The following is a 23,129-nucleotide window of genomic DNA, read 5'->3' on the forward strand; positions in this document are numbered from 1 at the left end:
TAGCGGAAGAGGAGGATAAGCATAAAGAAGACCAGGTGGCCAAGCATAAACCAGAGCATCTCTAGGACTCTTCCCCCGGTGGGGGAATTAGAGCGAAAAATTTGCTGCATTTTGCATTTGAAGGAGACGCAAAGAGATCACAGCAAGGCTGACCCCATTTGAGGAAAATCTGTTTCACTACTAAGGGGTTTAGAGACCACTCGTAAGCTGCGAGTATAGAACGACTCAGCTTGTCTGCTAGAATGTTGGACCGACCCAGAATGTGTGTTGCTATCAGAAAGCGGTTGGTGGAAATCGCCCATTCCCAAACTCTCATAGCCTCTTGACAAAGAGGGTAAGACCTGGTTCCTCTCGGTTTGTTGATGTACCAGACCACCGCCATGTTGTCTGTCTGAATTGCAATAGTCCCCGGAGGAAGAAGGTCTTGAAGGGCTTGCAATGCTAAAAGCACCGCCCTCATCTCTAGGACATTGATATGCAGAACGGTCTCTACAGGGGTCCACGTGCCTTGGACGGTTCTGCCCATGCAATGCCCCCCCCCACCCGAGGCGAGAAGCGTCCATGGTCAGCGTGGTTTGGGGTTGAGGCATCACGAACGGTCTCCCTTCCCGAAGCTCTCGGGAATGGAGCCACCAAAGAAGGGAGTTCCTGCAAACCCTGCTTAGGGGAATTGGTGTATCCAAAGAGTGAAGGAGGAGGGACCATTGTACCTGAAGGGTCCATTGAAGGACTCTCATGTGTAGCCGAGCAAGAGGTGAAAGGCTGATGGCTGCCGCCATGGATCCTAGAGCTCTCAGGACTAATTCTGCGGGAGGGGCTGGGGATTGTAGAAGCGCTAAAACATGGAATGACAAGGTGCGTAACCTGTCCGTTGTCAGAAAGGCCTTGGACTGAAGCGTGTTTATCCTGGCCCCTATGAAATCCAGAACTTGAACAGGGTGAAGAGACGACTTCCTGAAGTTTATGGTAATGCCTAGATGATGGGCCAAGAGTAAAGTATAATCCCTGGCAGAACAGAGTAGATGCCTGGTGGGGGCGGTGAGGAGCCAGTCATCTAGGTATGGAAAGACCTGCATTCCCTGAAGTCTCAGGTGGGCTGCCACAACTGCCATGACCTTGGTGAACACCCTGGGGGCTGTGGTGAGGCCGAACGGAAGAACCCTGAACTGATAATGACTGGCCCCCAGCCGAAAGCAGAGAAACCTCCTGGATCGTCTGTCCATGAGAATGTGGTAGTATGCATCCTTGAGGTCTATGGAGCACATCCAGTCATTCTCCTGCAGAAAGGGGAGAAGAGATTGTAGAGTGACCACATCTGGAATTTCTCTTTGGCAATGAACAGGTTAAAAGCTGACATGTCGAGAATTGGCCTCAAGTCCCCCGTCTTTTTTGGCACCAAAAAGAACCTGGAGTAATTGCCCAACCCGGACTGCTCTGGGGGGACGTACTGGATGGCCCTTTTTTTCTAGTAACTCCTTTATTTCTGAAGTCGCCACCTCCCTTTGATTGGGTGGGACATCGGGGAGGCACTTCGCTAACTGGGGAAGATTCAGGAAGGGAATAGAGTAACTCTGGATATTATTCGGAGCACCCAGCGATCTGTAGTAATGGACTCCCAACTTGCTAGATGCTCCGAAAAACACCCCCCGACTGCCTCCAGAGAGGGACAGTCGGGCAACCCCTCAGGGCTGCTGCATGGGTAGGTCGGAGAAGGGTTCTCTCGACCCGAAATTCCTCGGCCCCCCTCTGCCTCTGGGCAGGCGTCCACCTTGTCCTCCTCTGCCTCTGAAGGATGAAGGGTCCGGAGCGGGACGGGACTGCTGAGACTTCCGGAATCACATCTTCTTTTGCCCTCTCTGGTTCCTTGAGAAGGACCTTTGAAGAGCAGAGAAGTGGATTCCGATGGCAGACAGCGTCTTCCTGTCTTTCTCGCTCTGGAGTAGCGTGTCGCTGACAGTTTTGCCGAATAGCGTAGAACTGTCAAAGGGAAAGGGAGCATTCGTGAAGGACGCCTTGAAGGGTTTCACAAAGACAGAGCCAGGCATGGCGCCACAAGGCAACCCCTGCTCTGCTGGCTCTAGCCGCCCCCTCCGTGGCATGGGAGAGAAGCCATATAGAAGTGTTAGATATTGACTTTAGAGTGGCCATGCGAGCTGAGAAGGTCCGTTTGTCCTCGGCCGCCATGCACTGTGGGGGTGACCCAGCGTATTCTTTTATCAGATCCCTCTGAAGCCTAATGACGTGTGCCAGATATTTCAGTGCCCTTATAGAAAAAGTGGCTGAAGCAAACATCCACTTTCCAATGCGGTCCATCGTCCGAGACTCCTTATCAGGAGGATGAACCGAGGAACTTTCTTGTGCTAGTTCCTTCTTGGTGGCAGCCGCCACCACCATGGCATCTACCGGGGAACCTTTATTCCACGCCGGCTTGTCAGAAGGGGGACTGAGAATTTTATCCGGGCTCCTAGGGATTGGGCTCCACAGTGTCTGGCTCCTTCCAAGCCCTGGTAGTAATCAAGTCTACCAGGGGGGACACCCAAGAGGTAGATGGGCCTGCGTCGAACGCCTCCAGAAACACAGACTCATCCGAGGAAGGTTTCTGGGCTGACCACCCCCCTCTTATGCGCAGCATCTTCATAATGTCTCCAAAGGAGACGTCCTCTGGGGGTGACCTGGGGGAACCTTCCCCTTCCTCCAAGTCCATGTCCTCGGTGAGGGACTCGGGGGAGTCCAAGTGCCTCCTCTTACACTTTCATTTGTGAGGGACCTCCTCGGCGGGACTTTCCGAGGAGGGCTCACCAACAGGGTCCTGTTCCTCTACGGGAACTAACTGGGGTGCAGACGCAGGCTGTCCCTGGGACCGGACGATGGAAGACAGGCCCATATGCGAGGGAGTGAAGGGTGGATCCGTAGCACAGAACGGGGACTTCGAACTCCTCGACAGCACCCTCTCCACCACGTCGAAAGCCGAATGTGAACCACTCTCCCATGGCTCAGAGAGCAGTCCCCTCAGCTCCGACGTGAGGAACGGTGTCGGAGCCGATGCGATCGGACCCAAAAGGGAAGTGTGTTCTGACAGCAACGGAGCCGAAGACGCACTCACCCCTGCGGATCCGAAGCTCGGCTCTCGGCCCTGAGAGCTCGAATCCAAAAGATGACCCGATAAACTCGAGGGTAAGGCCGGCGTCGAAGTAGCAGCTACTATCGGCGCTGACTCCCCGGCTCCGAGACGACTCGGATCCGACAGCTCCAAAACCCGAATTAGAAGCAATGGGTGCAAAGAAAGGGGCCGAGCTCCCTCCCGGAGGGGGGGGGGGGGCAGGAGCACTCCCATCTGCATCTGGGCCTGCAGGAATCGACACATCATCCGGTCCATATCTATGTCGGACAGACTCCTGGTAGACCTGGAAGAAGTCGTCAAGGCAGGCCGGTAAGGCCGCCTAGACGACCTCGAAGGTGACCGGGACTCCTCCTCCGGCTCCGGAGAGAAGCGTGGAGAACAGAGCCGAGAGGGGGAAGACCTGGAAACCCTCATGGGGGAACAAGTCAATTTAGCCGGCGGAGCCAAAGAAGCTGATTCGGCCTGCCGTTTATGGCTCTTGTACCTATCCCTCTCCTTCTCTTTATGTCTCTTCTCTTTACTAGAAGAGTCCCCCTCTCCCTGGGAAGCAGCGGGAGGTTGAGTCCCAGCCAGGGGGGGGGAGCTGAAGGCTGGACAGTCGCAGCTGCGACTGGCGCCACTGAGGGAGAGGAGGAAGAAGAAGAATCCAGGGGCAAGAGTCCCGCCAGGATTAGCTTGTTCCTCCTGTCCCTCACAGCCTGGGGGTTAAAGGCCGCACAAATCTGGCAGCCTGATGTTAAGTGGGCTACCCCCAGGCAAAGAACGCACTGAGTGTGGCCATCCGCTGGGGACAGCTTATGACCACACTCTGCACATTTTGAAAAAATGGCCTTAGGTCCCTCGGCCATCACACACAAGCACACACCCTAACACACACAGTAAGGGGAAGGGAAAATACTAATTTTACTACTGAAAATAACTAAAAAACAGTTTAACTAAACTATGGGTCAACTATACTCACACACACATACACACACACCAAAATCGCTATTTTTCTAAGAAAAATACTCCTAAATTCCTCTCACCTAAAACGCTAAGAGCTCGTCCCTTATGCTTCAGAAGCCACGGCAAATGAGATCTGAGGACTGGAGGGAGGAAGCAGGGTATTATGGGCAAGGGGGAGGAGCTGAGAGCTCGGATCTTTAGCTTGGAAAGCTGCCAGGTCGGATCCGATACCCACAGGTTGCTGATCAAATGAAGTTAACTACTTCAGATCGTGTGAATTTGATAAAGGTTTTCAGGATGGTTATTCAGCGGAATATCTGGGGTAAAGGAAAGGACGAGTACTTATATTAATTGCAAGAGGAGCTCCAATAATGATAGAAGAGTAAACAAAAAAAAGATAATAATGGAAGATACACAGTACTATGGGGCCACTGGCAAGGGAGGAAAATTATACTGGCATGTATCTATATTCCACCTAAACCTGCTATAAACAGAGCTTAAGAAAATTCTGGAAGAAATAATCAGCTGTCAGCAAGGAACAGTACTTATAGATGGGAAATGGAATTTGATTTGCAACAGTGAAGATGTGTCTGGGGGGGGGGCTAGAAGGGGAAATATACAAAGGAGGGTAGATTTTTGATGAAATTTATGAAAATGTTTGGCATGGAAGATGTGAATTCAGTATAAGGAATTCAAAGTGAATTTACATATTATTCTACCAGATACAAAAAACGGGATTAGCTAGATATAATTTATATCTCCCAGGAACATGTGCATTTAATTGAAGGTCTTGAAACGTACCCAATAACTACTTCAGATCATGCGCCAATAATAACCAAAATAAAACGTAAGGTAATGAAATAAAAACGAGACACTGGCACTTTCCCACCAATCTGCTGGAGAGATTAATTTCATGAATGGGTTTTGGAAATAATTCAGGAGCTATTACAGAAGACAGAACTTTCGTTTGAAAATATAGCTAGGGAGTGGGATAAAATTAAAGTGGAGTTTAAAGCTAGGGTGGAAATAAAGGAAAGGGAGATATGGTTAAGAAGTAATACAAATTATTTAGAGGGATTGTCAAATGTTAAAGTACTGCAAAATAGGGGGAATCTCTCAGAACAAGAAGAGGAAGAACTACAGAATGCTAAACGGAAAATAAGGGATTACCTCAATAATATGCTTGACTTTACAAAGATTGCTGTTAAGCAAATTTTTTTTTAATAATTCCAAAGTACAAAAATGTTTATTTAGCATGACTCAGGCAACAAAAAATGGAAAGGGCCATCCCCAAGCTTAGGGAAGCCTATAACAAGGAAGAGATCCTGTAGAAGTATTAGAAATACTTTGGAAATTTTATGAAACTTTGTATAAAGCAGAGAAATATGGAAATCAAGAAAAGGTAGAAATGGAAATGTTTATGGAAGAATTAAATATGCCAGGGTTAGAGGTAGACGAGCCTCAATTACCAACAGTTAGGATACGAGGAGATGAGATAAAAATGGCTATGTATAACCAATCTACATGAAAGTCCCAAGGAATAGATGATTTTCCTGTGGAAGTTTGGAAGCTAGGAGGGAAAAAAATGAAAGATCTGGAAGGGTTTTGTTTAACAGTATTTTAAGAGGAGAAGTACCAGCATCCTAGAAGAAAGCAGTGGTAGTTGTAATACCTAAAAGACGGTAAAGATCCATCGGACCCAGCTTCATACAGGCCCATTTCCATACTAAACCATGATTACAAAGTGTTTATGTCTATAATGGATAAAAGAATGACAAAAGTGATAACAAAATTAATAGATATGGATCAGTGTGGTTTTGTGGAGAGGACACAAATATCTGACAACATTAACAAAACAGTGATGATCCAGACAGAAGCAGAATGTAAGAAAATACAACTGTTATTGGTGGAGCTTGATACAGAGAAAGCATCTGACAGAACAGACTGGGGACTTCATGAGCAGGGCAATGGTAGCATTTGTTTTCCCTGATACAATTATAAGGTTAATTAGGAGTATATATGAGGGATCTGAAGTGAAATTAAAGCAGGTGGGGTGCTCTCTGATAATTTCTGCTTGAGTAGAGAAACCAGGCAGGGGTGTCCTCTTCTCCTTTGTTATTTGTATTATACTTACAACCACTGGCAAAGAAAATAAGGGACTCAGAAATTCAAGGATATAACTGTTATGGCAGTCAAGGAAAGCTGGCTCTGTTTGCAGATATTATTTTATACATGACAAAACCAGAAAAGGACATTACAGTTTTATGGAACATGTTTAGAGAGTTCCAAATCTTTTCAGGATACAAAATTAATGAAGCTAAAACAGGCGACAGTGGTAAATTATGTACCCACACATGAAGTGGTCCAACACTATCCATATTTATGGGGACATGATAAAATGAAGTATTTAGGGGTATGAATTAGAAATGAATCTGTTGTGGCAGCTAAATTGAGACTAAACAGAAGATAACACAAAAACTGAGAAACTGGAGGCCCTGTTATATGGATATCAGTAGTAAGATACAAGCAATTAAAATGTTTTTAGTCCCTTTAATCTTATACACAGGTCAGGCATATTTTTATCAACCAGAGAAGAAGCTGTGGATAGCAATTAAAAAAGCTGATGGATTTTATCTGGGAGGGGAAGACGGCAAGGGTCAAGTGAGATAAGCTGATTCTTCCAAAAGAACAAGGCAAACTAGGACTACCCAATTTGAGGGGGTATTTTAGAGCAACACAGTTAAGGCTTCTATACACAGCACAAAAAGAAAACAAGAAGTTATGTACTCACCATAATGTTCGATGTATGTAGTCCATCTCGCCTCACATTCTTACCCGTGGGTTCGGAGCCGAATGTCGGCTCCGACTCGACCATACTTTAACTCGAAGTCTTTCAATTGGCTGGGCTAAGATGGTATCCCATGTTGCACTGCTCTCTATCCCCAGATCTAGTTTGCTGCGGAGCACCAGCACTCACTCTCCATGCATAACACCTAAGGAAGGAAGAACAAACCAAGAATGAAGGGAATTCTGAAACCAGGCCTAACCTCTAGATCCTCCAGGACGGGGGAAGGTGGAAGGGGTAAGTAAGAATGTGAGGCGAGATGGACTACATACATCGAACGTTATGGAGAGTACATAACTTCTTGATGTTATGTAGTCCAATCTCGCCTACATTCATACCCGTGGGACAGCGTCCCCAGCACCTAAATCCTGGGAGGCTCAGTGGAATATACTCCTGAGCACTGTGGAACCAAAGGAAGACCTGCCTCTAGATACCACATCTAACTTGTAATGAGTAACAAAGGTGTGAGGAGATGCCCAAGTAGCCGCAGCACAAGTATCATCCATAGACAATCTGGCCTGTAAAGCTGTAGACGTAGATACAGACCGGGTAGAGTGAACCTTCACTAGGAACGGTAAATCTCTTCCCCCTGAAGTATAAATGAAAGAAATACAACTGGAAATCCACCTAGACAACGTGACTTTGGAAACAGGAGACACAATTCTGTTTTCCGAAAATGAAACAAACAACTGATCAGATTTTCTGAGGTCCTTCGTTCTGTGCAAATAAAATCGTAACTATCTGTGCACATCCAACTGATGAAATTTGAATTCTGCCTTGTTCGAGAACTGAGGAAAAAACACTGGTAATTCAATGGATTGGTTAAGGTTACTAACTGACGCTACTTTGGGAAGAAAGGAAGGAAGGAAGGATTTGGTCTGAGAGAAACCCTGTCCTTATGAAAAATCAAATAAGGTGGTTTAATTGATAAAGCTTGAAGCTCCGAAATACGTCTGGCTGACATGATGGCTACGTGGCTACCAAAAAGACAGTCTTCCAAGTTAAGAATTTTAAATCACAAGTGGCTGCAGGCTCAAAGGGGGTGAAGTAAGACCTTGTAGAACAAAGTTTAAGTCCCAAGGCATAACAGGTTCAGAGACAGGAGGACGAAGCAACAAAGTGCCTTTCAGGAAAGCCTTACAGAGTCTATGTGCCATTAGACTAGGTTCGTCTGCGACGTGAAAGGTAGAAATCACCGCCAACTGGACTTTAATGGTTGAGGCAGCTGATCCCTGGTTGAAAAGCATAGAGAGGAACTCCAATACTGACGAGACTGGAGCTGTGTAAGGGTCAATCTGTTTGGCATGTGTCCAGATGGAAAATCTCTTCCATTTGCTGTAATAAATCTTCCTGATCGAAGGCTTATGAGAGGAAGATAGAATATGAACCACATGCGGCGAAAAATGGTGAAGCCTAACTAATGACGGAAGTGGAGTAGCCAAGCTGTCAACTGGAGGGTCCGAAGAGAGGGATGGAGCTGCCCTGACATACGAGTCAGTAAGTCTGGTTGTGGGTCCAGAATCCAAGGAGCGTCCATGAAATAGGGATGGAGAAAGGGGAACCAAATCTGACGAGGCCAGTGTGGAGCAATCAGAATCATTTTGCTTCCCAAGGATTGCGCTTTCTGAATAACCTTTGACAGCAAAGGAATCGGAGGGAAGGCATATAGTAGACCGGAGGGCCAATCGTGGACTAGAGCATCCCTGGGTGACTCCCCCTGAGGGGTGATAAGGGTGAAGTAACTGCTGCATTTGGCATTGAGGGGGCTGGCAAAAAGGTTGCAGCAAGGCTGACCCCCACCTGCAGAAAATCTGCTCCGCAACTTGACAGTTCAGGGACCACTCGTGAGGCATCAGAATAGCTCTGCTTAGCCTGTCTGCGATCATATTGGACTTCCCCGGAATGTGAGTTGCTACCAGAAGACGTTGCGAAGACACTGTCCACTGCCACACTCGCATGGCCTCTCTGAAAAGGGGATACGACTTGGTTCCTCCCTGTTTGTTCAGATACCATACCACCAACGTATTATCTGAATGGATTGCAATAGTCCCGAGAGGAAGAAAGCTTTGAAGTGCTTGCAGTGCTAGTAGCACTGCTCTCATCTCCAGGACACTGATATGCAGATGCATCTTGTGCTCTTGCCACGTGCCTTGGACTGTCCTGCCTAGATAATGCCCCCCCCACCCCATCTGGGAGGCATCTGTGGTCACCATGGCAACCGGAGGCGAAGGAACGAAGGGTTTTCCCGCATTGAGGTTGTCGATGTGAAGCCACCAACTGAGATCCTGTCTGCACCTGTCTGTGAGCAGAATAGGGTGAGAAAGTGGACAACTTTGAAGAGTCCACTGGGCGAAGAGTAGCCACTGAAGGAGCCTCATATATAACTTTGCCAGGGGAACTAACAATCGTAGCAGCCATCATCCCAAACAATTGGAGGACCAATCTTGCCTTCACTCTCCTCAGAGGGAGCAAGGCGTTAATCTGTTGTTGTAAAACTCTGATTCTTTCCTGTGGTAAAAACGCCCGCATGAGCACGGTGTCCACTTCAGTGCCTATAAAGGTGACATGCTGCGAGGGCAAAAAGGCAGATTTTTCCCAGTTCAAGGTGATGCCCCACTGTTGACATAGGTTGATAGTGGCATCTCTGGTCTGAAGTAGCAGATGCCTGGTGGTGGCAGTAAGGAGCCAGTCATCCAGATATGGAAACACTTGGAATCCCTGATATCTCAAAAGAGCAGTCACCACTGCCATGCATTTGGTAAACACCCTGTGGGGCTGTGGTGAGACCCAAAGGGCAGGGCTCGAAACTGAAAGTGACTGGCTCCCAGCCGGAAGCGTAGGTGACTTCTGGATGCCCTTCCATCTTTATGTAGTAGTAAGCATCCTTAAGGTCGATGGAGCACATCCACACTTCTTTTCCCAACAATGGGAGAAATAGATTGCAACGTGACCATTCGGAACTTGGACTTTTGCACATGGGTGTTAATCGGCTGAGATCCAAAATGGATCTCAGGTCCCCTGTCCTTTTCGGCACCAAAAAGAATCTGGAGTAAGTCCCTAATCCGATCTGGTCTGAGGGGACATGTTGGATGGCTCCTTTTTCTAGCAGCTTTGAAACCTCTGAAGCTGCGGAATCCCTTTGACTGGGTGGAACATCCGGGATTTTCTTGACTGGAAGGGGAGTTGACGAGAAGGGAATGATATATCCTCCGGAAATTATTTGTATAACCCATTGGTCCTGGGTGATACCTTGCCAGGCCTCCGGGTATAGTGAGATGCGACCCCCGACTGGCTCCGAAAACACACAGTTGGGCCTCCCATCAGGAGCGGCGGTAGGGAGAACCACAAAAGGAACTGCGGTCTCCCGAGTTATGAGGGCCTCCTCTGCCCCTAGGGCAGCGTCTATAACCACCCCCTCCCCTGCCTCTGGAGGGGGACTCACCTTCTGCATCGGGAAAAAACCTCTGTGATTTCTTGAACCACATCTTCCCACCCCTCTGGGCCTTGGGATAAGGCCTAGAGGGAAGGGAAAAAACAGACTCCCATGGCAGACAGAGTTTTTCCCTCTTGCTCGCACCTAGTGAGTGTGTCTTTCACCTTGGTTCCGAACAAAGAGGAACCATCAAACAGGGCGCCGTTGAATGTAGACCTGAAGGCCTCCCCGAAATGACAAAGGTGTATCCAGGCATGTCTCCTAAGAGCAACTCCTGAACTTGCTGCCTTACTCGCTCCCTCGGCTGCATGAGAGATCAGCCTCAGGGAGGAGTTTGCAATAGAATTCAGGGTAGACATCTGAGCGTTGACTTTCTGAGCCACTGCCTCAGAAACACTACCCGTTTATCTCCAAGCTCCTTTAGGAGATCTATCTGGAGCCGTGTAAAGTGCGATAAGTAATTCAGTGACCGCAATGTAAAGACCGCTGAAGAAAACATATGCTTCCCGTACCGGTCCATAGTCCTAGACTCCTCCTTAGGGGGATGGACAGTGGAAGAAGTCTTAGCCAATTCCTTCTTGGTGGCCGCTGCCACCACCATGGCATCCACAGGGGACTCCCTTGGATAGAAATTCCTTATCAGAAGGGGCAGACAAAAATTTATTGGGTCTCCTGGGGACTGGTTCCACACAGTCAGGGGTTTCCCACACCCTTCGACAAACCAGATCCAGAAGCTCATCGAAGGGTGAAGACACCCAAGGAGGCGGAGGGCTGAGCACTAAAGGCCTTCAGGAACACAGACTCCTCTTCGGAGGGGGCTTTGGATGGCCAGTCACCTCTTTGCTTCAAAATCTCTAGGATGTCAGAGAAAGAAACATCCTCAAAGGATGACTTAGGGGAGCCCTCAGATTCCTCGAGGTCGGGGTCTGACGTGAGAGACTCATCTTGGGAATCTATGTGCTTCCTCTTGCATGTTCTCTTTCTGGGTGGCTCCTCAGGCAAAAACTCTAAGGGGCCCTCATAAATATGAGGACCACTCGAGGGGGTACCCTGAGGCCTTGGGGCTCCGCTGTCAAGAGATAGAGGGCAATCAGAGACCAGCACTGGTGCTGTAGGGGACAGAGTGACCGAACCGTATGATGCCGCTGATGACCTGGCCAGCTCGCTCCACATGGCCTCTAAAGCTGGTCCTCCTGAGTCCAAAGGTCGACCAGCCATGGAAGACCTTGGATCAGAAGGGACCAGGTCCGAAGCCAAGACAGGAGTCAGGCTTCCCCGCGCCGAAGCACCGAGAGGGAGACTAAGAGCCGAGAGGTGTCCCGAAGCCTCCCTCCTTGGGTCCGACTGAGGAATCCTGAGTCCTGAACCCTGTGGATGGTGCTGGAGTCGGAGCGGATGTCGGAACTGATAAGCCAGGAGGAGCTGTCGGAACCGACCTAGGGACATCAAACAGAGCAGAGCACTCCGGCTCCGAAAGCTCAGATGCGCTCGGAGGTGGAAGTATCGATGTAGGTAGAGGGACCAGCTCTGGGGCCGACTTGGTCGGAGCCGAAAACAATTTAGCCAGTACTGGTGACTGAAGAAGTCTCTGCACCACTCTATCAACATCCACATCCGATAAGGTCCTGGAGGATTTAGAGGATAGGGAAAGAGATCGAGACCTCCTCTCTGAAGGAGACCTGCGAGGAGGAGATACCGGCCTAATGCTAGGTGACCAGCTCCAAACAGGCTCCAAGAGAATAGGAGCCGAAGCAGGTTCCATAGAAGCTGACACTTCCTGCGGCCCCGAGGACAATGGAGCCGAGGAGGTCATCGAAAATTTAGCTGTTTTCTCCGGCGGCTCTGAGGATACTGATGGAGCCGGGGATCGCTTTTTTGCCTTAGAAGATTTAGCTTTAGATTGAGAAGACAAAGCTGGAAGCACTTTCCAAACCCTCCTCGGAGGGTATCAGAAGTCAATTCAAAATCAATTTGTTCTTCCTTTCCTGAAGAACACGTGGGCTAAAAGCATGACAAAAACTACACGATTCCTGGAGGTGAATCGCTCCCAGACAGTACACACAAACAGAGTGTCCATCAGTGATGGACATCTTATAACTGCACTTCGTGCACTTCTTAAAGCCCGAGGGCTTATGCTTCTTAGTATCTTTAGACATAGTCACTACAAAAACTGAGGCACTAACCCAACAACCAGACCAATGGTCAATCAGCCACAAGCGCGGGAACATAACAAACAGACAGTACACCACAAAGACCTCTGTCCTAGAACACAAGGTCAAGAGGGAGAACTAGTTCCTCTAAATTAAATGGTCTTAGCCCAAGAGAAGTTAAGTTAGCACACAAAGGTAAGCGAGGGGACAGACTAGGTCCTCTAACTGAAATGGGCCTAGCCTGTTGGAAACAGCTGGTGGGATACCACAAGAAACATGCTAAGACAAGAAAAAAACAACTTTTCCACAAACGCAGCTCAAAGAAACACACGAATAGCTATGAAAATAGCTTTTTTTTTTTTTTTTGCAAAAACTTCTCTGCTATAAAGATGAAAAGAATACTTAGCCACAGCCAAGAACGAGACCATGTCCGAGCGGCAAATGAGATCTGGATGCAGACTCTTAAGAACAACAACAATCATATACAATATTATATTCATAAAATAACAGGAAGCATTTTAAGAACTAAACCAGCACGAGATCCTGCCGATAGGGATGACTGCAGTTAGGGATACAATAATAGGCAATAGGGGGCTGGAATTTATTGGAGAAAACTGGCAAAGGAACCAAGGTACTGGGAGCAAATAACTAGAAACAGAAAGGTAACAGAATGAGAAAATGCCAAGAATTTATTTAGACTGCAAGTTAGAGATTGCTTTCACTATCAATGATTCATATCAGAGTACAGGCAAAGAGAAAGAAATAGGGGGGGGGGGTCTTAAATGAAAGACCAGCACTGGTACTATTTTTAATAGAATCTAGAACAGATGCTGCTTTTAAAAAAGAAATAGTGAGGAATCAATCAGAGGAGCTTAAAAAGGATTAAGAAGAGAGATTGGATAAGCAAATTCACAGAGACAATGGGGGGGGGTATATGTATATCTCCCAAATACGCAACAAAATCTGGAAGATTTAGGATCTTTGCCTGGAAGCGTTTACATAAGTATTTTTATACCCCAAGCAGACTCCAAACAATTTTTCCTCAGGTGGACAGCAAATGTTGGAGGTATGACGGGGAAGAAACAAAATGGTTGGGAACATATTTTTTGGGAGTGTAATGAGTAGGCAGACTTTAAAAACTCCCTGTGGAGCGCTCTGTCAGGGATGATGGATGAGCAGATTGGACTGACTGGGAGATTTTTTGAGATATGATACAGAATTGGAATTGCCTAGACAAAGCAGAGCCTTGCTGAGTCTTATTATGGTGTCTGCCAAAAAAAGCAATTTATTTTATTTTACATTTGTTTATCAGGAAAGTCCGACTGGACACGTCCTTTTTCAGCGAAGGCCCAGGGACAAAATTACAAAACAGAATTACAATACATTTACAGTTCCACAATGAACATACAAAATTAGATTTACACCAGAGTACAAAAATTAGACAACTAATTCAGGTCAAACTTGGACAGCAGTTTTACAAAATGCATATTAATGTATTGCTGTAGAGTATGAGTATCAGATAAATCAATAAAAAAACAACCGATAAATGGACAGCAGTTACAGTTTTGTGCGAGTATAAAGTGGGTCCAATAGGACACAGCAGTTCCTAAATAAAGTTTCTAAGGAAAATTGAAATATTTAGTCAGTATGTCATCAGCTGTGAAGTGGTAATGTTTGGACACAAAGAGTTAGTAGAAAATGGAAATCAAAGTCTAAACCAACTTTACTCGAAGTAGTGAATATAGCAACAGAGATATAACAACTAGAACTGGGATCTTTAGAAAAGGGAAGGAGCAAACTACATAGGAAAAAACAGGAATTGTGGGAACAATATATGCAGAGAAGGAATGACGTTTACAGGAAGTCAGTATATGAATGAGCTGTATAATATGCTTAACTATCAATGACTGGTTGGATTACAAGTGATGGATAACTACAGTTGTTTCAATGGTGTCTGTGATGCATAATGTTTGCATCTAAAGTGGTGTCGATGTTTATTTTTCATTTATACAAATGATAGATTTCTTACATCATATGTGATAATTTAATAAAGATGTTTTTTGTTAAAAAAAAAAAAGTCCAAGGAAGTAATAGCACCACTCTGTTCAGCCCTTACCACACCCATCATATAGTACAATGCTCCATTTGGCATGCACCTAGCCAGGAACGTGCAACAACTGGAACATCCTCAAATGTTTCTCATCAGGGGAATCCAGGGTACAAACACCCTGTCCTATGCAGATTGCCTTAAGGTCCTATCTCTGTATTCAGTCTCCAACAGGTTACTAACAGGTGATCTATCCCTAGCATATGAGGCATCCTCAGATCCACCTCTTATGGATCTCTTGCACATCCACAAGAGAAACAGCACCAGGACCACACCACTTGATCCAGGGACCTGAACTTTGCCTGCGACATAAATAGAACATGGTGGAAGACTGATGTGTCTCAAAAGATCCCCTAGGGAATAAACTCCCTACTTATGTGAAGCAGAGTTCATCCCTGACCCTATTCAAAAAGGATCTTGATCACTGGATGGGAAATTGCAAATTCACCCCTGGCCTGACCTCCATATGTCTTTGATGGATAGAGGTGGACAATAAGTAAATTAATCCCCAACCGACATTACTCTACCACATAACCCTTAGCTAACTCTTTACTAACACACCCCACCAAATTTACGCAGCCAAGAAACTCTGGGACAAAACTGAGTTGGGTTGCACAGCTAGGATTGCAAAGTCTCTGGTGGTCATTAGCCTAGTATGAACCAATGAACCGATGAACAAAATACTTTTTTTTTTTTTTTATTTGAGAAATATCATCTACCTCAATTTTTTTTCAGCAATGGAGACATAATAGGCAACAGCTTATTTTCTAAAACTCACAGATGACGTTTAAACATAAAGGATTTAAGGCACAACACTTCAAAGCCCTTTCTAACGTATCTCAATTATAGTAGTAAGCAGACTCGGTCCAGAGCTTGAATAAAATGTTGTATATATACAATAAGCTAAATTACTACATGAATACATGACAGAAACAATACACACACACACACACACACACACGTGTGTGTGTGTGTGTGTGTGTGTAATTTTTTTTTTTTACCTATGGCAGGCTTATAATTTTTTAATGGTGTGATGCCCATCTTCTCATCTGTTTTGTTAGTCAATCGATTTTCAGACTGATGAGAGGATTTTTCATTTTTTTCTCCTGAAAAAGAGCAGTCATCCTTGAAGAGGTTTTCACATTCACTTTCCACCTGTGCTTGGTGTGCCAGCGCCTGAGCCTGAGCCTGGGCTACTTTGAGCCTAAAACAAAAATGCAGAAATAGCTGTTAACTGCTAAAAAATATAGCTAAGAACGTCAATCAAGCAGAAAAGTTTTGAAGTGTTTTTAATTTCTGTTAAGCCTCCTTGCCCCGCATCAGTCATGTGTCCTTATTTTTATTTAGTAAATTTACAGCAACTTGCATGCAGAGTGCCTTTTTACCGCTTCATCTCAGGTAATCAGTACAAAGTTAAATAATAATAGATAAAATAATTACCATTTTAAAATTCAGCAGCAATATAGCTTAAAAATTTTAGCACAACAGTCCATGAACATAGTTAAACAAATATTGGAATTACACATCACAGAGGTTATGGTATAAATATAAAAACAATTTCACTGAACAAACTTCAAAATCTGTCTAAACATGATTAAATACACATGAAATACCACATTAAAATGCTGCAAAAGCTTAACCTATGCAACAAAATACAGACATAAAACAGAAAACAAAATTAAGAGACTCAAAGTCGAAAGAAAAATGCAGTAACGCATAAACAAAGTTTGTACACTTAAGTGGCTGTGCTCATCTCTCAGTTAATACAATACTAAGTTAATGGTTTGTTTTGCTTGGGATGCTTGTGTGTTCAAAACATCACTATTGTGGTGGTTTCCTAGTTGAAAGGAAGACCTATTCTCTTAAGGGCATTAGGTATCTTACTGTCCACAGACTCCTTGCTAGACAAGTTGCAGTGACAACCACATGGAATGCTGGGGGTTCTGTGTTCAATCCATACAGAAAGGTCAGTGTTTTCCATTCCTGTTCAGTTGTTAATACAACAGAAGGCCTGCTGTCCAGATACTCCTTGTTGGTTCTGTATGACAGTGATGACCACACAGAAGGGGGGGGGGGTCAAGTACTTTCATTTTCTGGTCAGTACTATGGTGGCCACACAGCAACCAGCTCTTGACCTGAGTGGGGGTAAATGGGCTGAGATCACAGCAACTGCCCAGATGGTCAGCAGACAAGGGGAGGGGGGCAAGGATAGTTCTGCCACAGCAATACAGCACCAACCTAAAAATACCTGTGACAAATCAAGTGATACACAGATTTCAGAATGATGCATCTTTATTGGATTAATAAATATGGTGCATGATAAAGGGACCACTGCAGTTTATAACTTCAGTTTAAACAAATTAACATAATACCTTCAGGCTTTGTGGCAGTTCAATTCTGGAAATCAGACATTATTTTAAGCAACAGTGAACACCTTTTGTGGTAAAAGTAGTAGTCAGAAGCATTTTATGAAACAGGTAAAATGACAGGACAAGCAACTATACAACAAATGTCAAAAAAAATAATGGTCTCTTGCTCACGTATTTATACTGTTTTAACCAAAAAAAAAATGTATGTTCGCAAAGAAAGACGATCTCTCACGATCTGCCCACTCACTATTCTTCATATCTGCAGTAATTAAAAGTATGAAAAACGCTACTCCACCAGCATAAACTATGAATAAACTTCCAATTGTATATTTTCTTATTTTTTGCAGCTACATCTATAACTTTAATACAAAGCTTTAAAGTTACAGATGCATATGATATACACTTCTTACTGAGCCAGTTCTAGCTAGTAGCTGTTGCAGGTGACAACATATTTGTAAAATTTTGCAAATGTATAGAATGCACCTATACAATGTGAAGGACAAAAGAAGCACAATACTGCAAAAAACACCAAAGCCAAGGAAGGCAGCTAACCAGTAAACTCCAATGGTGATAACCAGTTTCTTGTGTTAAAACTCTTTTAATCCAGGAACGTACAATACAACAAACACATACAGGTTAAGCGCTTTCACCTAGTACCAATACCAGGCTTCTTCAGAACACTTTAAATCAAAATCAGTGCGCTTAAATACTTTACAATATGTCATGTGACCCTCCCCCAATGAACATCAAATATGTTTATTTACAGATATCTACAAATTAGTTTAAAATTGTTAACGAATCTTACTTGTAATAAAACCACTTGTAAATCATAAGTGAGACAATCCTGAACAAAAAGTCCAGCAAAAAACTATATAATAAAACTTGCAATGCAGTACAAACGAGACCTGGTACCACATGAAATACCACTCTAGAGGCATTAAAGTAAAATCAACAATAGGTCGTATGTTTGTCCAAAAATGAATATAATAACCTTACTCTTAAAACCATAGAAAATAATACAAATAATGAATAAATGAAAGAAAAAAGAAAAGAGACTAATGCCTTTTACAAGCATTCCCTAATTTGTAATAATATGGTTTTAAAGTTTTTTGTTTTGGAACAGGTGGATTTGGACCCTAGGGGTGGCAATTGGGAATCGAAATTAGAATATAGGGAGTTGCTTTGGCAACTAAAATTGGATGCCAGGAAAGCTCCGGGGTTAAACGATAATATTAACATCAGTAGCGTCCTCAAACTAAGAGCTGCTACATTATGAAGGGGATTTAATAGATGTTATTATTTACTCATTATTTGTATTATTTTCTATGGTTTTAAGAGTAAGGTTATTATATTCATTTTTGGACAAACATACGACCTATTGTTGATTTTAATTTAATGCCTCTAGAGTGGTATTTCATGTGGTACCAAGTCTCGTTTATATTGCATTGCAAGTTTTATTATATAGTTTTTTTGCTGGACTTTTTGTTCAGGATTGTCTCACTTATGATTTAGAAGTGGTTTTATTACAAGTAAGATTCGTGAACAATTTTAAACTAATTTGCAGATATCTGTAAATAAACATATTTGATGTTCATTGGGGGAGGGTCACATGACGAATTGTAAAGTATTTAAGCGCACTGAGTTTGATTTAAAGTGCTCTGAAGAAGCCTGGTATTGGTACTAGGTGAAAGCGCTTAACCTGTATGTGTTTTTTGATTAAAAGAGTTTTAATACAAGAAACTGGTCATCACCATTGGAGTTTACTGGTTGGCTGCCTTCCTTGGCTTTGGTGCCCTATACAATGTGACCACTTCATAGCAATCTAAATCCTTAAATGCATACTATTATTTACGTTTGTAATATAAACATTAACTACACTTTTAATTATTTTTCACAGATGCTATATCTCTTGTGACTGTACCTTAATTGGTCTGGGTTGCAGCTGAAGAGAGCTAGCAAGCTAGTTTACTTACCAAGTTAAAAACTTGATAACTACACTGGGAGAGTAGCATCTTCCATCCATTCTATTATACACACATATGGGCTGACAATCTCTCATATTTCTGGTTCCCAGGATTTTAGGCACCTTTTTTTGCAAAAGTAGTATCTTAACATAATTCAACATAATACAGTATTTAAAGGATTCTCTCTGTCATAGTCCATATCTCTTTATTCATGTTAATTAATTGGTCATTTTCCAGAGACCTTGCATAGTTTCAGTTGTTTTCCACTCTCTTTTTCCAGTAACTTTTTGTCTCTCAGTTTTGTTACATCAGGTACATGTGCAGCTAGCTGCTGTACTGCTCACTAATGCTTACTCCCACTTGAGACTACTGACCTGTGAGCGGTATATGAGCTGGAGATACGGAACCGAACTTGCTCAATAGCACTTTTCACCAGCGGATCAGTAGGGAGGACAGAAGGGTGCACAACAAACTCCACCTGTAGGGAAGAAACAAAGACACAGCTATTATGTCCCAGTACATGTTCTGCTATCACTCAAAGGTGCAGAGACAAAAATGATTACTCATCCATCTGAAGTCAGCAATGACACTCAGAACAAAGTCTTAGATAATTCCACTAAAACTGAGCTGAGTGCTATATCTATAAGCACAACTTCTCCTAATATATGCTCAGTCTGTGTGACTATGTCCCGATTGTCACTTATCCCAAGATTAAGTGCACTCTTGAAGTGGTTATAATAATCTGTTTGACCATGTACACAGCCTGTTTGTGAGTCTGGATATGAAATGCTACATGGTATTTCACCTGAGTGTGCGTTTGTGTATGCATGTGCCGTGTGACTCTGTGTGCGTTGCAGTGATATGTAGACTAGCTGATGTGCTTTTTTCCATTTTAATGGCCACTGATCCATCTACTCTTGATATTAAGAACTACAGCTGATCATATCAAAAGCAAAACTGGAGAAGAGAAGAGTTTCATGTTGCTTCAGAAGGAAGTTTAATTTTCGCCAATTGCTCCTGTGAAGTTTGTAATAAACTGACTAAAACACAATTATTTTTTCACAAAAATAGTTAAATAGCAGTCTTAAGAATAAACTCTGTAAAATGTAAGATATTCATTGAGAAAAGTAGTAAAATGTATAACATGGTCTAAATCACCTGAAACCATAAAGTCTTGATAAAGTCTATGACCAGAGAAGTGCTTAATGAGTTCCAAGTAGTTTGGATGAGACTCCTTATGGTGTAGCTTTGAGGCTTTCACTGGACACTGTTTTGTCTGAACTTCAAAAAGTGCAAACATTTTATAATGTATAGATGCTGTATTTTTGTTCTGGAACAAGTTTCAGTGTTCCATGACAAAGAGATATTGTTGTGTTTCATTTTGACAAATTCTTTTCACAGCTAAACTGAAAATAAAAAAAAAAAACGACAGCTTAGTGCCAGCAAGATAGCAAAGAAGATGCAAGAAAAAGTGAGTACCCTATAATAAATGAGCTGAGAATGGAAGCTGAAAGTTTAAGGTACATGTAGATAAAGGACTGTACATGCTGTCTCCTGAAGACACAACCACACTCAAGCAAATGGCACTGGCATAGCAATGTGTATACATGAATCAACACAGTGAATGTCCAGAATGATTTTAACAGTGAAGTTATGCCTTCCTACCCAGACAGGAAACTTGAAGTGAAACAGACAATGCCATTCAGTAAGCACAGAATCACTCTAAAAGGAGAACATTAGTGACAGGTCACTCACAAAGCTAGACAGATGCACAGCTAATAGTATTTTGTTGCAGATGGAGTATTACAAGGGATTAAGCTTCCAACAGGCAGAGAAAGGGGGGGGGGCTGTATTTAACCATATCCACAAACATGATTTCACGAAGTACAACATATTCATTCTATACATCATTTATGAGACGAAAGTTTGTGTTATAAAGACAGAAAAATGCAAAAAGTTAAAAAGTGTCAGCAGAGCTATAAAAATGCTTACTACATTTCTACCATGTTTTGTTCAGAAAATTAACAGTTACAGGTGCCCTGTCTGAGATCCTGCCAAGCTGGACTTCTGGGAGACAGGGAGAAAGATGCTATTTGGTATTTCAAGAGAAACTGAGGACTTCCCTACACATTAAACTGGGCCTAAAAGAAGCAAGTCAGAGAGACTATGTCCAGGCTCTAAGAAGGAGGAGATATAATCGATTTACAAGAATACAGCTGGCACCTGACAATCAGGAAGCAAAGACCCAGACAAGTAGAATGGGGAGAAAAGAGAAGTCAGGAGCTATAGTTATTGGCTAATTAAACAGTAGAAATGTTGGAAAGAGAATATGTCAGTTAAGACTGAAGACAGAACAGAAACACTGGGCCACCAAGACTGAGGACAGCATTACTGGGAAAAGAGCAGTAGAAATAAATGATAAAGACAGCAAAGCCTAACAGGATTCTGCCTTTAATGAAAGAGGAGGCACATAAAAAAGTAATATCAGCCACAAGTACAAAGCAATACAAAAGTATGAGATTTCAGGAAGAAGAAAAACAAGAAAGTAGGTGTGGGGGGCCAGCAGGCATTGGTCCCTAGTAAAATCAAATAGAGTAATAAGAGAAAGAGAAAACAGATAGCTTCAAAAGGAAGATGGCTAAGAAACAAAACTTAAAATGCATGGACTGGGCAAACAGGCAGCATGGCAACTTAGCAGCAAATTTTGTCACAAAGATGCAGGGCCAGGGATTCAAGCCTGACATTAAGTGTGAAGCTTTGCATGTTCTCTTCATGCACGCATACATTTTCCACAAAAACTCGCATTTCCTCCCCCTACAAAGATACGCTGGAAGACTTGCTACACTAACTTGTTCATATGTATGTTGGATGTGCCCTCAACATAGAGTATCAGTCTTAGAAGACTAATTCACTTACTCAATTAGTTTAAAAAAGAGTTTAATGGTGCCAAAAAGAAGGCAGTCTTAGAAGACTAATTCACTTACTCAATTAGTTTAAAAAAGAGTTTAATGGTGCCAAAAAGAAGGCAATACAGATAAAGGTATACTATGAATCTACAAGGTACAGAAAACAAATCCAACAGAATGAAAATGTTTAAAAGAAGAGGGAAAGAGAACATGAATGCACTGATAAATAGGAAAACCCATGTAAATGACAAATGAATGTGAATGAAAATAAGTCAAACACCTTTTATTAAAGCAGTCTTGCCTTTTTCCTCCAACTTTCAATTTCGTAACTAAAGTCTGCTATCTCATTGTACTTTTCTTTGTTAGTGCGTATTATAAAACTATTCAATGCTCCTTTTTCACAACAGCAGTGTTTTGTTTGAACTTCACAAAATTCTTCTAACAAATTATTGTACTTTTATTTCATCAATGGGTATAGTAATTATTCCTTCTTTTTTGTAACATCTCACTGCAGTAATATAGTTTGACATACTGTACTTGCATTTGGCCCAGGACCAGGTCACTCACCCAGTTAAACTTTGTGAGTAAATTAAGAAAAGAAAAATGAAAAGGGATAGCACAGAACACCATAAACCTGAATCAAACTAGACAATTCCCACAAAAAAGGAACACTTAACTTCCAAATCCACTCAGAAGGTTGCAATACAAAATGGGAGAAGTGGACGAGTGACCATCTACAACGTGTCATGTACATACCTCTCAACCTGGAAACATCAAAAATCTGGACAAGGCCCATGAAAAATAGGTACAAATCTGTACGCTGATTAACATAAAATTTGCATACACAATTATGTAACCCCGCCCACTCCAGTGGACCTGTGGGATACCAACTTTCAAATGCAAACTGAAGAACAGACAACCAAAATATGGCACCAGAGTCCCCCTACAGCCATTCCAATGTCCCATTACCTGGCTATTTCACCCCATTTACCATAAACACTAATGTGCATACTGCTTCAGTTCCACAAACACTAATAGACTTCTGAGAAACAAAGCAATACTGTCTCACAATGAAAGCAGACTTAGCATTAAAATGTATCTGCCCTTAAAACTCACATTCATTGAAACAGCATTGATACCTGCACCACATCCAAAGAAAATGCATCTGCCCAGTGGTAGTGGAATAAGATTACCTTTCATCTGTTTTCAAATCACAGACCCCTTGCACACAAAAGAAACCTATGGGTTCTTTTATATACCTTCCTGACTTTATTAAATTATATTCCTTG

The 23,129-nt window shown here is 43.2% G+C and overlaps 1 protein-coding gene across 1 annotated transcript in view; it reads right to left on the minus strand.

Moving 5' to 3' along the window:
* The window catches only part of GTF3C1 (general transcription factor IIIC subunit 1), a gene marked incomplete in the record, with an annotated part of 1,808,906 nt that overhangs the window by 1,236,622 nt on the left and 549,155 nt on the right, over window positions 1–23,129 (minus strand). Inside the window, 2 exon segments of the mRNA XM_044089472.1 lie at window positions 15,603–15,805; window positions 19,309–19,412. Of these exon segments, the coding sequence (XP_043945407.1) occupies window positions 15,603–15,805; window positions 19,309–19,412 (307 nt within the window).

Source organism: Protopterus annectens, chromosome 12.part0 (genome assembly GCF_019279795.1).
Source record: "Protopterus annectens isolate FY-2018-M chromosome 12.part0, PAN1.0, whole genome shotgun sequence".
NCBI lineage: Eukaryota > Metazoa > Chordata > Ceratodontiformes > Protopteridae > Protopterus > Protopterus annectens.